The sequence below is a fragment of the Eschscholzia californica genome, unplaced genomic scaffold (assembly GCF_041429995.1).
Source record: "Eschscholzia californica isolate CP2 unplaced genomic scaffold, dmEscCali1.0.p SCAF_5, whole genome shotgun sequence".
NCBI classification, from domain to species: Eukaryota; Viridiplantae; Streptophyta; class Magnoliopsida; order Ranunculales; family Papaveraceae; genus Eschscholzia; species Eschscholzia californica.
This window is the reverse complement of record NW_028238472.1, coordinates 5,833,817-5,853,330: the sequence shown is the minus strand read 5'-3', so window position 1 is coordinate 5,853,330 and position 19,514 is coordinate 5,833,817. Positions and strand designations below refer to the sequence as shown.

Genomic DNA, 19,514 nt, shown 5'->3' with positions numbered 1-19,514 from the left:
TCATGGATTTGCATTTTCATGGGATCAAACCTGAGACCTCAGCGTTACGGAGTAGATGCACTAACAAACTGAGCTATCTGTTGCCAAAAACAACTATTGCCACCGGGTGTTAAATTTTTTTTTCTAGTTTTACCAAAACACAAACTAAAATAAATGGGCGAAGAGAACTTCTAAATGTCCTCGCCAATTTTGTGATATACACTTAAATCAAATGTAGTCACCAATTTTGTTATATACACACATCAAAGGTAATGTAACTTTTGTTCAAGTCAAAGAAGAGTGACTGTATATAACAAAATTGGTGAGTGCATTTAACCTTTCCCATGGCAGAAATACCTATTAAACACCCAGTTTGTGTGTGCCTTTATCTGTGTCACTGTGTGTGCGCTTTGTAAAAGCCCAGCGTCCCCAAACGCCAAGTCGCCCAACCCGCCAGAAAATCCAACAAAACCAGATCAAATTCTTCTTCTTCTAAAACCCCCCTTCCCTTCCCTTCTCTCTCTAGCACTTTCTCTCTCTAGGACTTTCTCTCTCTAATCGAATGAGAAGATAAATCAAATATTCAAACTTTAAGTTACAATCTTAAACCTAAAACCTAGATTAGTTAAAAAAAAAAGAAGATATGGAAATGGAATTGGAGCCTAGGGTGAAGTCTTTACCATACAAAATCAAGGGCATGTCTCGTGAATCTCCCACACAGAAAGCACTTCATGTTCTTGATACTGATCTTCGTTCTCATTGGTCTACTGGTACTAACACTAAAGAATGGATCCTTCTCGAACTCGATGTATTTCTCTCTCTCTCTCTCTCTCTCTCTCTCTCTCTTAAATCTCTTCCTAGTTCAGTTAACTTACGATTTTTTTTTTCTCATTTCAGTTTGGTTGAATATTTAGTTGAATCTTAGGTATATTAGGTTTGAATAAGTGTATTGAACTAGAAACCTGCTAAAAAGAAACCCCATTAAGTTGAATATTTAGTTGAATTGAGTTTTGTTAATGCACTAAATTGGAGACTTGAATTTCAATCATGTAGGTGGATCCAAGTCTTATTGTTTGAATCAATTATTTTTCACTTTTGAATGGGTATTCAATCTTATGTTCACATCTTAGCATTTGAAAAAAATTTCTTCTTGGGTTTGTTCTGTATGCAGGAACCATGTTTGCTTTCGCATATAAGGATTTATAATAAGTCAGTTCTTGAATGGGAAATTGCAGTTGGCTTGCGTTATAAGGTCAGGCAATTGATTTAATTGACCTCAATTTTCTGCATCGTTTTGCATTTTTTATTCATTAAGTAACCGAAAGAGGAGAATATATTTTATCGATTAGCAGCTAATTTAGATATTAAATATGATAAATATGTTGATAGAACGGTAAACTTGAAATATGGAAAGAGAGATATTACTTAGCAGATATGTTCCAACAGTAAACTTGTCGTGAGATGTGGTTTTACTTAGCAGATATGTTCCAACAGTCGAACTTTGCAACACAATATACGTTAAAAGCTGATATTAGAAATATGGAACAGAGAGATATGAGTATTCAAGAATTTCATGCTGCAATGACTGATCTTTGGGATCAGTTAGCTCTTACAGAATCCGAAGAGTTGCAGGCTTGTCCTCCTTATATTGCTCGTAGGGAGGAAGGTCGTTTGGTTCAGTTTTTGATGGCTTTGCGTAGTGATTTTGAATCTATTCGTAGTACAATTTTGCATGGTAAGCCACTTCCCTCTATTGCTAAAGTTGTTAATGAACTTATGGCTGAAGAGACACGTCTCAAGTACCAAGTTTGAAATTTCGCCAACTGATATCGAATAGTGTTATCTACTGAGTTATTAATCCAAGTAATAATCTTTGAATTGTTTGCTTCCCAAAACCTAGATAACTCAGCAAAGTTTTCCTTTGATCTATCAATTGGTTTAACAGCAGTACCCTCAATGTAATCCCACAAATATTTCCCTTTCAAGAAATTTCTCATCAATAAACTCCAATAAGAGTAGTTTTTACCGTTCAATCTTATACTAATAGCTTGCAATGAATCATCTTTTCCACTCTCCATTTGCTCAATTCAATACCAAATATAACGAAAAACGCAAATATAACCAATAAAAAATAACACCAAATCTTCTAACAAACCCTATAAAACCGCCTCCCAAAATCAAAAGTAAAATCAAAACCGCCTATATTGAAGTAGCCTCAACTAAACTGAACCCGAGTAGCCGCACCCCACCTTCATCTTGTCTCCTCTTCCAATTCAAACCATAGAAATACTTGAAGAACCTTGCTCTGATACCATATAGAAACCAAAAACAATATTAGAAGAAGAGAGGAACAATGAAGGCAAGGATTCTCATTGGTTTAACTAGGTTTACAAGCTAACATATATATAGCAAAGATAAAGACTAAAAGGCCCTTAAGGGGCAAATAACTAAACAACCCCTAACTATTATATACATTATTCTAACAGATTTTAGTACACGGTTATTTGCAAGTTTTATGCATAATTCTGTAATATTCAGCTATGAAAACATAAGGCCTTTTTAGCTGGTCTTGTGAATGAGGCGTGAGCACATGTTGATAAAAATGCCATCTTGGAAAAATGTAAGATATGTTCACTTGTAGTGTTAAGGTGAAATGAAATGATGAAATAAAGCTCCACTATAACGTTGATTCCCTTTATATAGATTAGATGGTAGTATGTGTACCCCGGTATTTTCAATTCAAAATTAAGCTTGTTTTTAGAAGCATTTATTTGCATTACCTTTTCATCCTTTTCTTAGAGAAAGGAACCGAGAATCCTTTTACCAAGATACTCTATAAGAGGGATCTAATCACATAAAAATCTTATTGAAGTTATGGTATTTCTTGAGGCAATAATGCTTAGTCAATAAGTGGAAAAAGAAGTATGGTTTCTAATGCACACTTTGGACTTCTTTTCCATCATATTAGTTGCTCTATTTTGCAGCCGGAGTCATTTGTTAAAGTTCGCCCTCGATGTGAAGCACCACGACGTGACATGGTGTATCCTATGAACTACACTCCATGCCGCTATGTTCGGATATCTTGTTTGCGTGGGAACCCTATAGCTATATTTTTCATTCAGGTAAACTTGCTTAAATGTATTACATCTTCTAATGTAGAATAGGAACTTCATTTTAATTGTGGGGTGGGTCCTCTGGTCCTCTCTCCTCCCCCCTGTTTGTCTGGGAGAGATAAGTTATTTAGTGGAATAACTCAATGTGTTCTAACTTCTAAGCAAAATGTGCAAACGATAATGAAGAGCTGTGAAACTTATATCTGAAACAAGAGATGCCGGCGATGATGAACAAATTGAGGAACTCATCCACGAGTCTCTTATTTTTAGAAACAAAATTTATTTTTCTAGTTGTTTTATAGGTTTCATTCATGCACTGCATTTATATCAACCATGAATTATCATATGCAACTGCTAAAGAGTAAGAATGAGAAAATCCTTGAACATGAGGGATGATTCGAATGAATTCACTCACCACTAGTACCAATGGTTGGGTAGTTAAGTAAATCTTTGATGTGTAAACTTTGCCCCCCTTCCCTAAACTGATTCAGTTATGTGGAACTTGTTATCTTGAATTTAATGCGGTATTTTAGTGTATGTTTATTTACTTTTGGTCTTCTAAAGTTTGCAACTTTACCCGTTTTCTGCAGTTAATTGGGGTTTCCGTAACTGGTCTGGAGCCAGAATTTCAACCTGTTGTTAATTATCTTCTACCAAACATCATCTCTCACAAACAAGATCCTCAAAATCTGCACCTTCAGGTGGATCATAATATCTTTTGGTAGTTGAGTTTTGTTAGAATCTAACCGGTTTGGTATCATATTGCTGTGACTCCTAATGTTCATCAGTTTGTAGTTGCTGCAAGACGTCACAAATCGCTTGCTGGTGTTCCTTCCGCAACTTGAGGTATAGTTCTACACTTCTTCTACTTATCTTTTCTTCTTAGTGGAGTAACAAGTCTTGCCACCTTGTTCATTCAGACTTTTTGCTATCCTTATTCTTATTAGTTATTACAGTATTCTTTTCAATGTGCAGGTAGATCTCACCAATTTTGCAGAGGCAGCAGAGTCTAACATCCGCTTTCTTGCTATGCTTGTGGGCCCATTTTATCCAATTCTCCATGTTGTCAATGAAAGGTCTGCTTCAATCATAATTGTGTTCATTTCCCTGCAAAAATCAAGCTACATTTCTTGAATACTTGAAGAATCGTTCCACACCGAATATATGTAGTTGAAAGAGCAGAAGGCCTTCTTAACACAACAACAGAAGTCTGAGATTAAGTTAGTTGCTCGGTAGCGTAACCTAAAAGCAAGTCTAGTTATTCTCGTATCAACCTACTTGATTGGTTAACCTCGTCAAATTGAATGGCGAAATATATGTATATCTATTCCGTAAAGAAATAGAGTATCTAGATATTTATTCACGTAATTGGTGAACTCTATGTTACGACTATGCATACCTTTTCCTCCTATCTCAATCATTCATATCCTATATGTACGACGCACATCTCAGTCAGACTCTGTATACTGTAAACACGACATTTTCATGTTCAACCTCAGATAAAAGCAACAGTGGGTCAAAGTAGTGTAAAGAAATACATTACGTCACGACTTCTCGTGTAAGTTTTGCCACATCATCGTACTTTACTTCTCTCCAATCTAAACGCCAGGAACTTATTTCTTTTCAGATTACCTTATTTATCTCCGCAAGATTTCAACACGCGGATTTCAACACATGTTTCTATCGATTTTCAGTCTCCATTCACCCTGCACGAGTCTGTCGCATGCCTCTTTTTTATGTATTTTGTTTAAGCCTCCTAAATCATACTTAATTTCTACTGAAGTCTCTCGTCTCTCTGTCTCTCTATCTCTCTCTCAATTTGTGTTTTAACTTATAAAAATTTAATTCAAAAAATGGAATAGAAGCATAATAAGATTTTCCTCTGTTTGATACATTAATATTGTTGTCACTGAGTATGATTTCTTATTATGTACTGATAAGATCATTAATGTTATTAATCAATTATTGGATAATTATTTACTAAGTTCGCCAGTTAGTATTTAAAATGTTAGAAATAAATATTGGTAAACTATGTAATAACAAGATTTAGATATTTGCTGGTTTTCCTATTCTGTTCTTCTGTTTTAGGATTTAGATGTCATCTTAATCTTTTCAAAATAATTGATATTCTCATATTATTGAGCCATCATCAACATAAAATTATAGAACATGTTGGTTTTTTTAGGACCGAGATAGAGTTCTACTCGAGATTTACCTATATCTTGAAACGATGAATTTTATCAACTTTATTGTTTTAAATTATGATAACCAAAAGACTGAAACAGAAAATAGAATTTTACAATAAAGCAGCAAGTAATCTGGGATCTTACAAGGTACAAATACTATGGGATGTTGACCCTGTCTGATGCAAATTAAAATGAAAGAAGATCAGGTATAGGTTGAGTCAACTCCTGATTTAGTGAATTAGATTCCATGACAGTAAGTGGGTGATATCGTAACCCTTGGGTTTTAGTTTTAGTGTCATTATGTTCTCGTATGAATTCAAATATTTGTCTGTCTTAATACTTGGATATCTTCTCATGTTATTATGTGAACCGAGCATAGTCTATTTCACTCTAACCATTTACTTCTGATAATGCAGTTGAGCATTCCCATATTGGACTTCCTAGATTTTTGGGGGGATTTTCTTCTGGAGTTTTAATTCTTACAGAAATTATCTTTACTACTTTTCCTAAGTTTGTCTTGACATGGATCTGTTGTAAAAATAGGGATACTTCGAGAGCTTCTTGCAACTTTATTGATTTGGATACTTCAAGAAGCACCCAGTCTTCAACCTTAACTGTTTCCTCCAATTTTGAGGTGATTGTTTTCTTTTCTGTTTTGGTCATTTTTGGTGTTCCATCTTAAAGATTGTCGAATTCAATGGATTTTGAAGAACAAGGAAAAAAAATTGTTCTACGTAGCAGCGCCATATATGGTTTAGCTGTAACAATTTACTTTCCAATAGTTGTAACGTCTTATGTTGGACTTGTAATGGAGATAATATTACTGAATAAATTATAAATGTGATCACAGGCTCAACCGAGGAAGTCACGCAGCCCACCATCTGTTGGCCAACCTGCTTCAGGTTTAGTTTTTCGTGCAGACACAGTCTTCATGCTCCTTAGGAAGGCATATATGGATTCTCATCTAGGAACTGTTTGCCGCGTGGTAAGCGCTAGGGGCTTTCCCTGTTTGCACCTATGTCCTCTGATTGTTACCCTGTATTTGATGATTGAGAAATTGTTTAGATTGATATGGATAATTGTGTTTGTTTCAGGCTTCAGGAGTTCTTTGGAAGCTCAATGAGCCTAGTGAATCACTAGAAGAACCACCTCCATCCAGTGAATTAACATCATTTTCTGATGACACGAGCAAAGATGAACCATCTAATAATTTGCTTTTAGCCGATTACTCAAGTTTATTTGGAGAAGAGCTAAAATTACCTGATCACTGGGATTCAAACTATGTTAACATTTTGGATATTAGTGCAGTTGAAGAAGGAATTCTACATGTTATATATGCATGTGCATCGCAGGTTAGTTTTAGACGGCGATCTTGTTATTCATTTCCTACTCAAATGAGGAAACATGCTTTATATTTTTATGCATCTGTTAGTAATTCAAATTGATACTTAACTTTTGTTAATTTTATTAAACCTTCAGCCCCTCCTCTGCCGCAAGTTGGCAGATAATAGTTCCGAGTTTTGGTCTGTACTGCCACTAATTCAAGCATTGCTGCCAGGTTTTGTATCTTTCCCACATTAGTCCTCTGAGGTGTTTAAACGTAGCTATATATTTAGTTTTCCAAAAGGTTTTCACGTGAGAGGTATTATGCTTTCCTCATTCATTCTTTTTGATCTTTAAGAAAACGGTCAAGCGAGAAGAAACAAATATTTAAGGGCTGTTTGGAATTTCAACCCAGGGGGATGCTTTCTAATTTCTATAAGATTATCTTGCTGGAGAACAACCTTTTTTTGGTTTAAGTTTCTCAAAATTTAACGTAGCTATATATTTATTTTCCGAAAGGTTTTCACGCGAGAGAGGTATTATGCTTCATCTTTCAGTCTTTGTTCTTTAAGAAAATGGTCAAGCGAGAAGAAACATATATTTAAGGGCTTTTTTGCATTTCAGTCCCAGGGGGATGCTTCTTAAAAGATGATCTTGCTTGAGAACAGCCTTTTTTAAGTTTCTCAAATTTATGACAGTTAGACTAGGTTACTGAATATGTAAATTTTTGGCATATTATAGCACTTCGTCCTCCTGTTAGCAGTTCTTCAGACCAAATTGATGAAGGTTTCAGTCAATGGAAACAGCCGTTCGTGCAGCAGTCCCTCTATCAGGTTACAATAAGCATTTCATTCTACTGTGACTATATCTTCACTTTATACCTTTCTCTGGTTAAGTTTCTCCATGGATTTTTTAATTGAACATTACCATAAATTCCATTGCAGATTGTAGCAACTTCATCTTCATCTGTGTACCGTCCTCTTCTACATTCTTGTTCGGGCTACTTGTCCTCATTCTCTCCATCACATGTTTGTATTTCAACTCTTTCAGAGTGTTGTAGACCTAATATGTTTTTCTTATCAACATAATATTTGGACTTAAACAGTTGGTATATTTTTTGTTTCCACTTGAAGTAAGTGTACTTGTGTTTTAGGATTTAGTCGTGATGTAATTAGTTGATTTTGTCAATAACTGGAAATAAATTGCTCTTACTTGATCGAACAGGGGAAGACAGCTTGTGTTCTGATAGATCTCTGCTCTGGGCCGTTGGCACCATGGATATCAGTCGTGATTGCGAAGGTTCATATCATCTCCTTCCCTGAACTTATCTTTTTCTTCTTTTATTCCTTTCTTTCGGGCTAACCCTGACACAGGTTGACTTAACCATTGAGCTTCTGGAAGAGCTTCTAGGCACAATCCAGGCAAGTTAGTAGTTTTTTTTTTCAGTTCTAACCTGGGTAGATGAATATGATTATTGTGGGTTTTTCTTGAACATGAGATAGAATAAGTACATTAATATTAGGAATTTACAAAAGACGAGATACATTAAACTAGCTGATTACTGTGAGAATAGTCCTACATGGGAGAAGGGGTATTTAGCAACCAAGCATATAATGTCTAGGTCCTCTCCACGCACTGCCAATTGGTTTTGAGTTGGATGACCACAAATTTAACATGGTATCAGAGCTGGGCTCACACGTGATTGGCTTAAAAGCCACACGTGCTCCACGTTACCCAAGAAGAAAGAAAAAAACACGTGTTAGGCTGAAATACACCACACGTGAGGAGGCGTGTGAGAAGAGTCCCACATGGGAGAAGGGGTATCTAGCAACCAAGCATATAACGTTTAGGTCCTCTCCACTCATTGCCAATTGGTTTTGAGTTGGATGACCACAAATTTGGCAACAATGTTGCAAACAGGAGACCAATGAGATAGTAAAAATAAGACATCGAAGGAGAGTAATGTTAGGACCGCAACTTGACGGTGTCCAAGTCTACCCTCCTCCCTAACAATAGCTCTATTACGACTGACGAGCCTTTCGAATACTCCAAACCACTGTACGAGGGATGAACTTCAAAGCTTTTTACCTATCCTAGGATACGAATATTTCCCCACGAAGAAACTAGACTATTTAAATCCTTTGCAAGGCATATTAACAATCCTTCTTTCTTATATTTTAGGGTGCTCGAACTTCTATTGCTCGTGCTCGAGTTGCTCTCAAGTACATTGTTTTGGCGTTATCAGGAAATATGGACGATGTACTAGCAAAATATAAGGTATTACGTTTCTGATTTTTAATCATTATGTTCTTGGTTTCTTCACTACGTACCTAAATTGAGAGGACCATATCCTTATCTGGAGAGATTCTTAGGGTGTGTATTGTGCATGTCGGAATTGTCTGGAAATAGTTAATCGTACATATTTGTAAATGTCTCCCAAGAAACACAATTGTAAATGTTCAATGCAACTATAATCACAAGTTCAATGAGCTTTCTTATGTGTATTGCTTAACCATGATTTTAGTGTACATCTACAAGGATCCTGGGAAGAGAGTCCAATTCCTCTTAACCTTTCTTTTATGCACCTTCAGGACGCTAAGCATAAAGTACTGTTTCTTGTGGAGATGTTAGAACCCTTTCTTGATCCTGCTGTAACTGCGGTGAAGAATACAATTGCTTTTGGAGACGTTTCTGCTGTTTTTCTGGAGAAGCAGGAATACAGTTGTGCTGTTGCTCTTAACATTATTCGTGCAGCAGTGCATAAACCTGCAGTACTTCCATCAATTGAGTCTGAATGGAGACGTGGATCAGTTGCGCCAAGGTAATCAGTACCTGTTTTCTCTTATTGGTTTGTTAAACTACTTTTTCAAAGTCATCGTAGGTTTGTAGCATGGATGCTCCTTTTTATTATTTTTCTAAATACTTATATGCGACACTCAAATGCTCCATACACTGCAGTAGGTATATGTGAGACATTCTATGTTCATCTTTTGTGAACATGCTGACAATCGTGTTAGAACCTTAAAACAACACTCTAGGTTCTCTTCTCTTGTGTGTAGTGTAAGAAAGAGTTGTAAGTATCTCAATAGCTAGTAGCTACGGAAAAAATATAGGTCTACATCTGTATCCTTATACTGGAGAGACTGGACTTCTCCTTTCGCTGTATCCGTCCCTTCATGCTGGTCTAAGATGCCATTATCGTATTGATTTCCATGTTACGCACAGTTTTATGCCGAAAACGTTGTTAATAACCATGAAAAGAAACGTTGAAATTGTTTCAAACTTGATGCCTTGAGAAGCTAATGCTATTCATAGAATGAATTGATAGTGTTTCTTCTTTGCATTGATTTTTCTTGAAGTGACACGATTTCATTTACTTATGTAAATATATTTACTTTTTTTTTATGCAGTGTACTTCTCTCAATTTTGGATCCAAACATGCCACTGCCTCCTGAGATTGACCTTTGCGTATGCCGTATGAGTAATGCTGCGCAGCAGGAACCTTCAGCTAGCCATGAAGGATCCTTGTCAAAACTCAATGGCCCAGAAGAGTCTGATGGGAAGACTGAAGTTGTTGATATACCTGTGAAGATGGATGTCTTTGATGAGGCTGGCTTGTTATTTTCCCCACCAGAACTGAAAAATGAGTCTCTGAGGAACATGTCTAACTCTTTTGAAGTCCATAGTCCAGATAAAAGCATTACAGAATCTAATAGCAGTGCTTTCGGCCAAGAGGGGAAACATTTAGTTGACACAAATTTGAGTACACACTTCCAGAATAGTTTGGTTTTGGATGTTGGGTTTTCTGTTGAGTACTTCAACTTGCAGGCTGATTATTTGCAGCTTATGAATCATGGAGATTGTGAGCTCAGGGCTTCCGAATTTCGGCGTTTGGCAGCGGAGTTACATTCACAAAATGATGTATCTCCAGAGGGTCATGATGCTGCTATTGACGCTTTGCTTTTAGCTGCAGAGTGCTACATCAATCCGTTCTTTATGATGGCCTTCAGAACCAGTCCAAAGCTTATAAACCAGATGAATAGCAATAGAACCGTCAGTCATCATAAACATGAAACTGTAAAGCTGAGAAGCGATTGTGGAAATAAGAACAATGACTTGGAAACAATTGCTCATCTTGAAAGAGCAAGGGACATAACTGTTCTGCAGATACTCCTCGAAGCTGCTGAATTGGACAGAGAGTATCAGAGAAGGGTCTCAGCTGAAGATAAATGTCCATATGGTAGTTTTGGAAACGAGCAGAGTGTTCAAATATCATCAGAAGATGCACATTCTACAGATGCCGTAACATTAGTTCGACATAATCAGGCTTTACTATGCCACTTTCTGATTCGGCGCTTACATACAGAACATCAGTCGATGCACGAGATTCTCATGCAAAGTCTGTTGTTCTTGTTGCATTCTGCCACTGATCTCTTCTGCTCCCCCGAAGACGTGATTGACATCATTATGGGATCTGCTGAATACCTTAATGGTATGCTTACATCTTTCTATCATCAGCTGAAAGAGGGAAATCTGCTGTTGAGTGATGAGAAAGTACATGGGATACAAAGACGCTGGATGATTCTTCAAAGATTGGTTATTGCTTCCAGTGCTGGTGACGAAGGGCCAGACTTCTCGGTTAAGGTCAAAAGTGGATTTCGTTTCAGAAGTCTGATTCCTCTTTCTTCTTGGATGCAGAGAATATCCAAGTTCTCTTCATCTTCTTCCCCTCTTGTTCGGTTCCTTGGGTGGATGGCAATATCCCGTTATGGAAAACAGTATCTGAAGGATAGGCTCTTTCTTGTCTCCGATTTGGCAGAGATAACAACTTTATTGTCGATATTTGCAGATGATCTCGCCCTTGTGGATAATATAGTGAAAGATGATAAGACAAAGTTGGGGCAGTTACCGACGAAAAACAATTTGGAGGTTAGTAAAGGATTTGATCTTCAGCGATCTCAAGTAGATGGATCTTTTCATGTGATGTACCCTGACCTACACAAATTCTTTCCCAATTTGAAAAGGCAATTTGAAGCATTTGGGGAGATCATTTTGGAGGCTGTTGGGTTGCAGTTGAAATCTCTTCCCTCTACTTTCATTCCTGACATCATGTGTTGGTTTTCTGATATTTGTTTATGGCCGTTCTTCGATGCAGGAAGAAACCAACAATTCAGTAGATCTACTTCCAACTATTTAAAAGGTTATGCTGCTAAAAATGCGAAAGCAATAATCTTATATGTACTTGAGGCTATATTGGTTGAGCACATGGAAGAGATGGTGCCTGAACTACCTAGAGTAGTTCAAGTATTGGTGTCCCTTTGTAGAACCTCTTACTGTGATGTTGCTTACCTTGATTCTGTTTTGCGTGTTCTGAAACCACTAATCTCATATGCTCTCAAGAAAGTGTCTGATGATGAGCAAATTGTGATAGATAACTCTTCCTGTCTTAATTTTGAGTTGTTATGTTTCAATGAACTTTTCCTCAGCATGAGGAACAGAGTTGAAAAGGAAGATGTTAAAGGAGAAAGATTAGCCAGGGGAGAGCTGATGATTTTTATTTTGGGTTCTCTATTCCCTGATTTGTCATTTCAGAAGAAAATAGAACTTCTGCAGACCTTGGTCTTGTGGACCGATTTCTCGAAGTCTGAACCACCTTCTGCTTTCTATGACTACCTATGTGCATTTCAGAATCTAATGGATGGTTGCAGACTTGTACTAGTCAAGACTTTAAAAGGGTTCAACCTAAATGTTCCAGTGCAGAAGCCACATCCTGGAGTCACCTCTATTTCAGTTCTCAGTAATAACTCCGCTTTGTCATGCTTTCTTGATGCTGTCAGCAATCAGTTTGAAGGTACCGAGGAAGATACTAATCTTTTAGATAAGAAGTTTCATGCTTTGTCAGCTGAAGAAATAGATGAATTTTTCTTGTGTTTAGATAGTTTAGTTTCCAAACTTAATCCAACAATTGAGCTCTGTTGGAAACTTCATCCTCAACTATCAAAGAAGCTAACAGTTACAACAGCCAAGTGCTATATGTACTCAAGATGCTTGTCATCTCTGCAGAAATCATCTGGCAGCAAAGGCTATGATTCTGGAGTTGTTCTATCATCTGACTCAAATGAATGTGATTCAGTTCACTGGAGAAATAGTCTTGAAGGACTGTCTGGAGCTGTTACAATGCTTGTAAAACATCATTGTTGGCAAGTGGCGTCTACTATAATCGATTATCTACTTGGGTTGCCTCCTTGTTTTTGTCTGGATATTGTGCTTGGAACTATATGTTCTGCTATTAAGCATATCTGTTTTCATGCACCAACACTAGCATGGCGCCTTCAGACAGATAAATGGTTGTCAATATTATTCACGAGAGGTATCAGTAGCCTTCACGAGGATGAGGCTTCATTTGTTGATATGTTCTGCACCATGTTGGCTCACCCGGAACCTGAACAAAGATCTGTTGCACTTCAACACCTAGGACGACTTGTTGGACAAGATGGTGAAGGTGGACCAGCAAATATATCATATAAAGAGCATGATAAGTTAGCTGCATCTGACTTGATCGTTTCTATCTCTGAGCCGGTTCTAACCGTTCTAGTATCAAGTACATGGGAAAGAGTGATATTGCTGGCATCATCTGATCAATCAATGGTTTTGAGAATTCATGCAATGGCAATTCTAGTAAACTACATCCCACTTGTTGATCGCAGTCAGTTGCAATCTTTTCTCGAGGCATCAGATACTGTGTTTCATGGTTTGGGCAGACTTGCATACTCAGTCTGTGGGAGCCCAGTAACACGGCTTTCCTTAGCTCTACTTGCAAGTGCATGTCTGCATGCCCCTTCTGAGGATATTTCTTTAATACCTCAAAGTGTTTGGAGAGACGTGGAAACCTTAGCACTTACAACGTCTGGTATGGTATTTCTTGCAGTATCTTCTGAAATTGAATTAGCTCGATAAAACTTCAAAACTGTTTAAATATGTCGTCCTTTATTCATTTAGTAGAAGGAAGGCTCAGTGACCTGGAAAAGAAGGTGTGCCAAGCTCTATGTAAACTTAGAACAGAAGGCGATGATGCTAAACAGGTACAAAATTTTTGTTGCGCCACAGTATACAGTTATTAGGTGATGTTAATATCTCAGGACTTCTCATCGACTATCTGTCTACAAATCAATGAATTGATAGTTGAAAAGTTATAATTTGCTTCCTTTTCAATGATGGAGTGCTTGTAATAGGTTTCTCAAATGTTACTGGTTTTGCAAATGTTAATCTACTCAGATATTAAACAAAAAAAATTTTGCATGTTAGGTCCTGAAAGAAGTGTTATCTTCAAGTTCTTTTACTAAAGAAAGGGATCCGGACTTTGGAAGCACCCGACAATCTATTCTTCAGGTACGAAACCCTGCCTAGGAGGAACATTCCCATGTGCTTGTTTTATGACGAAAAATAGTTTAGGGCTACCTGCAAAAAAATAAATAAATAATTATCTCAGCTGCAGTTTCTGTGTGATAGAAACATGCTTTTAGTTGACCCTTTACCCTTGTAATATGTTACCAGTTTAATGATTAATAATGAATTCTGCTGTGGTCAATTTTTTCATTCCACTCATTTTTTAAATTTTATTTTATGTAGGTCCTTACAGATATGAGTTCTGTTAAGTCTTATTTTGAGTTCTTCTTGAAGGAAATCGATCAGGAGGCTATGGTAAGTCTGTATGATTAATGGCAGGTCGCCCCACTTCACCTTCATTTTCCTCATTCATTATTGAGTGGATCTCTTAATTTAGGAACTGGAAGAGGCTGAGGTAGAAATGGACCTTCTTCAGAGGGAGCGAGCTCTGCATGAATTATCTAGAGAAATTAAAGAAGAAAATAAGCATAATCCACTTGTATCAAGTAAACATTTTTTTTAGAATTTATTTCTTCGGTGTTGTTTATCTGACACGTCCCCGATTGGTATTAGATTTATTTGCTGACATTTGTCTCTCTGAATCAACGAAAGATGATAAGAAGGAAAGTAAAAGTCTTCAGCAAATTAAGGACTGGATTCGTTCTCAGTGAGTGCTTTATGCTTTCCTTTTGTGTGGTCACATGATTTTATCCTTTTATATTATTCAATATCCCAATAAGCATATTCGGGGGAAACCATTTTATAGAATTTTATGAATGGATCTAGAACCTGAATTCATCCGCTAGTTACTGTTGACGCAGGCTATTTAGCGACCAAATTTAAGTCATATTGATGGAGATTACAGATCATACAACTTCTATCCCACAGCAGTTTTAACTTTGAGGATCCTGTAACTGTGTTTGTTTTGTTCATATCTTCTACTTTTGGTTATCAGGGAGAAGTCCATGCTCAGAGAAGAAGTAGCAGCTCGCAGGCAAAATAAACTTTTTGTTAGACGAACACGTCAAAAGTACTTGGAGGAGGCAGCATTACGGGAAGCAGAGCTACTCGAAGAACTTGATAGGTTTTGCCCAAAATTTCAATAGCTCATCTTAGTTTCTCAAGTAGTTATAGTTTATATACTTGATTAGCTGATTACTGCAGGCAGTATACTAGTATCGTAACTGAAAATGCTGCTTATGCATAATAGGGAAAGGACAGGTGAGGTGGAGCGGGAAATTGAGAGGCAGCGGATGTTGGAGGTTGAACGTACAAAAACTAGAGAGTTGCGGCATAATCTTGATATGGAAAAAGAGAGGCAGACCCAGGTAAGGAGAATGCTCAATTGATCTTATGTCCCATTTATTATTGGTCTTTAATTCTTCCATGCCTTCTGTTTAATGTTTGATTCTCCGTTAAAGTGTACTACTCGACTCTACTTAGTTTCTTATTCAACGCTTTATGCTTTTGTAAGTCAACTTTGCATTTTGAAAATAAACCATATTTTGGGAAATTGGATAAACACCATAGACCATCGAGTTTTCCCTTTTTCTACTTCTCTAGTGTCAACTGAGATGGTAAATAGATCTAAAGAACCACTTGTTTGTAGAGAGAGCTTCAACGAGAACTAGAGCAAGCTGAATCTGGGCTTCGACCATCACGGAGAGAGTTTTCTTCGGCAACTCCCAATAGGTATACTTCAAAGCCCATCTAGCTTTTTCAAAATAAAGGCGACACTAAATTAGTACACTTCTAGTAATTCCTTTTTACTAATGTCATTATTATTTGCTCTTTGAATCCCTTAATAAAGACATTTTGGTATACAGTAGACCTAGAGACAGGTTTCGGGAGAGAGATAATGGAAGATCAGGACATGAAGGAAGTGCTCGTTCTAGCAGTACAGGGCGTGAACCAACAATAGGTGCAGGTTCTACCACCGCCACACCTACCGTCGTTTTAGGTGGGTCACGGCAATTTCAAGGTCAACTTCCAACTATTCTACAATCACGAGATCGGGTAGAAGAACGTGGGGGAATTTATGAAGATAACTTCGAGGGAAGTAGAGATTCAGGTGATACAGGTAGTGTTGGTGATTCAGATTCTGCATCAGCTTTTGATGGACAAGGTGGGGGTTTTGGATCTGCTCAGAGGCCTGGGGGATCTAGGGGTAGTAATAAGTCAAGGCAGTTGGTAGAAAGGAGAGAACGAGATGGACGTCGTGAAGGGAAGTGGGAGAGAAAGCATTAGTGATCTGTATAGTTTTGAGCAATCCCTATATATGGGTTGCTTGAATTACTTACACAATTTTTTGGTGTTAACCGAAAGTGGGATAACAATTTCTAAGGTAGGCTAACAACATTTAACAGAAAAATCATGTACTTTATATGTGAAAATTGTATATCATAGTTCAATTTCCAAATGTTCTTGGTCTCTTCATCGGCCTTGGGGTTTGTGTTAGTCATTACTTATCTTTAGAAAGATAAGTAGTCATTACTTGGTAACCACAGATATTCAGAGAAAATTTGGAATCTAAGTCTTTTTCACTATAATAAGCCTTAATTGATTTATTTGAAGAAAATTACTCCGATTATTTTTGGTACAATCATATGAACCTAATGTATTAGTACTATTACTGGTTGTCTATTAGTTTTCATTTCTATGTGTTCTTTTTTGTAAAATGTTTAATTCGGATAACGTTTTCCCTCACTTACAATTATTCAACTACTAAAACATATTTTATTACTTAACTACGATTTTCAAATTAATTTTCCTTAAATCTTTAATTTTTTTCATTTTTAAAGAACTTACACAATCCAAAATAACAATGTTATTTTCAACTTAGATTCAAATCGCAAATTCAAATTAGATTCAAATTGCAAAATCATAACATGAATCGTTTTTCGATTTAATGAATCACATCGTCGATTCAAATTCGTAAGATTTATCTTTAAAATGTAACTCTAACATCGAATTCTCCAAGTAACATCGATCCCTCGGACAGTCTTTGACTAGCAATGCACTGTGGTTGTCAATTGTGGGAGCCAATGTTTGTCGATTGAATAAATTGTATCGTAATTAAAATCGCACACGAATCATCTTCAAAATAGAAGTTTAACATCGAATTTAACAAGTAACAACAACCTCCGCGACAATTTGTGGCTAGCAATCCACCACCATTGTTAACTTGTGGGAGCCAATCTTATAGTACATTCAAATCGCAAATCGTGCGATTTATCTTTAAAATGAATTCTCACATCAAATTCTGTACATAACAACGACCCCTCGCGGCAATGTGTAACTAGCAATGCACCGTGGTTGTTAATTTTGAAATCTAATGTTGTTAAATCATACATCGTAAAATAAACCGTTTTCGTTTTAATAAAAATTTATATTTAAACCGAAATCGTACAATTTATCTTTAATATAAATTTTTTATATTGAATTAGCAGGTAACAACGGCCCCACGCGGCAATCTTTGACTACCAATGCACTGTGGTTGTTAACTGTAGGAGCCAATGTTGTTTAATGGTAACATGAATCGTTATTCTTTACCATTGTAAATAGATATAAATATTTAATATTTATTTGTGTTCTACAATCAGCAAGGTCATAGGGACTCGATATTATTTACAAGACGAAAGTGTGAGAGATTTTACGGGACATGATACTCATACTTCATCAACTGCATGGAGAATTAGATTATATCGGCGCTGACATTTTGGTTGACTTTGATGATGCAATTGCAGATGTAGTCGACATACTATCAGTCTTATTAGGCTAAACTCGTGAATAGAAGTATGATCAAGATGCTATTGTCGTCGCTACTTTTCATGCGATTCAAAATGAATCGTTACATCGAATTCAATAGTTAACAACGACCCTTCGCGAGAATATTTAACTAGCAATGCATCGTGATTGTTAATATTGGAAGACAATGTTGTTCAATCGTTAATCGTAACATGAAATCGTTTTTCGTTTTCAATCACATATCACATATCACAATTCATGAAATTATAACATGAATCATTTTCGTTTTAATAAATCGTATCGTAACATGAATCAATCGTTAATCGTAATATTTAACTAGCAATGCATCGTGATTGTTAATATTGGAAGACAATATTGTTCAATCGTTAATCGTAACATGAAATCGTTTTTCGTTTTCAATCACATATCACAATTCATGAAATTGTAACATGAATCATTTTCGTTTTAATAAATCGTATCGTAACATGAATCAATCGTTAATCGTAATATTTAACTAGCAATGCATCGTGATTGTTAATATTGGAAGACAATGTTGTTCAATCGTTAATCGTAATATGAAATCGTTTTTCGTTTTCAATCACATATCACATATCACAATTCATGAAATTGTAACATGAATCATTTTCGTTGTAATAAATCATATCGTAGATTCAAATCACAATTCATACGATTTATCTCAAAAATGAAATTTTCACATCGAATTCAAAAGGGAACAACTGCCCCTCGTGACTAGTAATGGACCGTGGTTGTTAGCATTGGGATCAAAGTTGTTCAATCGTAAATAGTATCATGAATCGTTTTTCGATTTAATAAATCGTACTGTAGATTGAAATTGAAAATCGTACGACTTATCTTCAAAGTGGAATACTAACATCCAATTCAACAGGTAACAACAACCATCGCGACAATCCGTGACTAGCAATGCATTGTGGTTGTTAACTATGAAAATCAGTTGTTATTATTTGTGTTGTACATTCAGAAACGTAAGTTGAGCTCGACATTATTCACTAGACGATAGTGCGAGGGATTTCACAAGACATGATACTTAGGCCTCATTTGGACAAGCTGAATATTTCTGCAGTTGCTTTTCTTTTAGCGCTTAATTTCGAGTGCTTAAAAAAAACTAAATATACTCGTTTGGTTAAATTTTTTAAAAAACGCTTTTAGAAAAATAAATTAGTATGGAGCATTTGGCAAAATAAGTTAAAAGTGCTTTTCTATGACAATTGCATGTTTAACTATTTTGATAATAACTAACCGACAAAACTATTTATTTTATTTTACTGTACGATCAAATTATTATAAGATAATTTAATTTTATTGCTAGATAACGAAATTAGTTAATTAATTAAGAAAGAGAGGAGAAAACAAACAATATGTATTTCTAAAATTATTGGTCAATACCTGTCAAATTTTATACGACCACTGATATATAAAAGTGTTATATGGTATGTGGTTGCCCATATAATCATTGGCTATGCAAGGGGACTTGGGTGCCTTTAATACACCTTTTTCTTATCCAAACAAATACTATGGATGCCCACCATTTTCATATAACCACTTATATGTGGTGTCACTACATAGGAGCTCCACATGCAAAGTGTCATCTTGGTTGTGGCAACACATCATGCAAGTGACAACACATGAGGTTATGTGTCACCATTCTACAACTCCATATGCAAAGTGTCATCTTGGTGGTGACAACACACCATGCAAGTGACAACACATAGGGTATGTGTCAACTTCCTATTACTTCTCC

At 36.4% G+C, this 19,514-nt stretch overlaps 1 protein-coding gene across 12 annotated transcripts; it reads left to right on the top strand.

The window, feature by feature from the left end:
- Positions 1 to 378: 378 nt before the first annotated feature.
- Positions 379 to 16,565, top strand: LOC147536556 (uncharacterized). Of its 12 annotated transcripts, none has more exons than XM_086639528.1 (26): positions 379 to 787; positions 1,151 to 1,231; positions 2,964 to 3,101; positions 3,683 to 3,793; positions 3,888 to 3,938; positions 4,068 to 4,168; positions 5,822 to 5,912; positions 6,129 to 6,263; positions 6,373 to 6,630; positions 6,758 to 6,836; positions 7,343 to 7,434; positions 7,546 to 7,629; positions 7,826 to 7,900; positions 7,975 to 8,022; positions 8,783 to 8,878; positions 9,193 to 9,422; positions 10,012 to 13,511; positions 13,604 to 13,683; positions 13,907 to 13,990; positions 14,231 to 14,302; positions 14,385 to 14,493; positions 14,600 to 14,654; positions 14,943 to 15,071; positions 15,198 to 15,315; positions 15,597 to 15,679; positions 15,814 to 16,565. In XM_086639528.1, the coding sequence occupies exons 1-26, from the start codon at positions 623 to 625 to the stop codon at positions 16,232 to 16,234; spliced, it is 6,486 nt and encodes a 2,161-aa protein (XP_086495654.1). In that variant the 5' UTR covers positions 379 to 622; the 3' UTR covers positions 16,235 to 16,565. The 12 variants fall into 12 exon arrangements, with proteins under 12 accessions (XP_086495654.1, XP_086495655.1, XP_086495651.1 ...); XM_086639529.1 differs by having other exon boundaries at positions 403 to 787; positions 15,817 to 16,565; XM_086639525.1 differs by having other exon boundaries at positions 403 to 787; positions 14,561 to 14,654.
- The last annotated feature ends 2,949 nt before the right edge of the window (positions 16,566 to 19,514 follow it).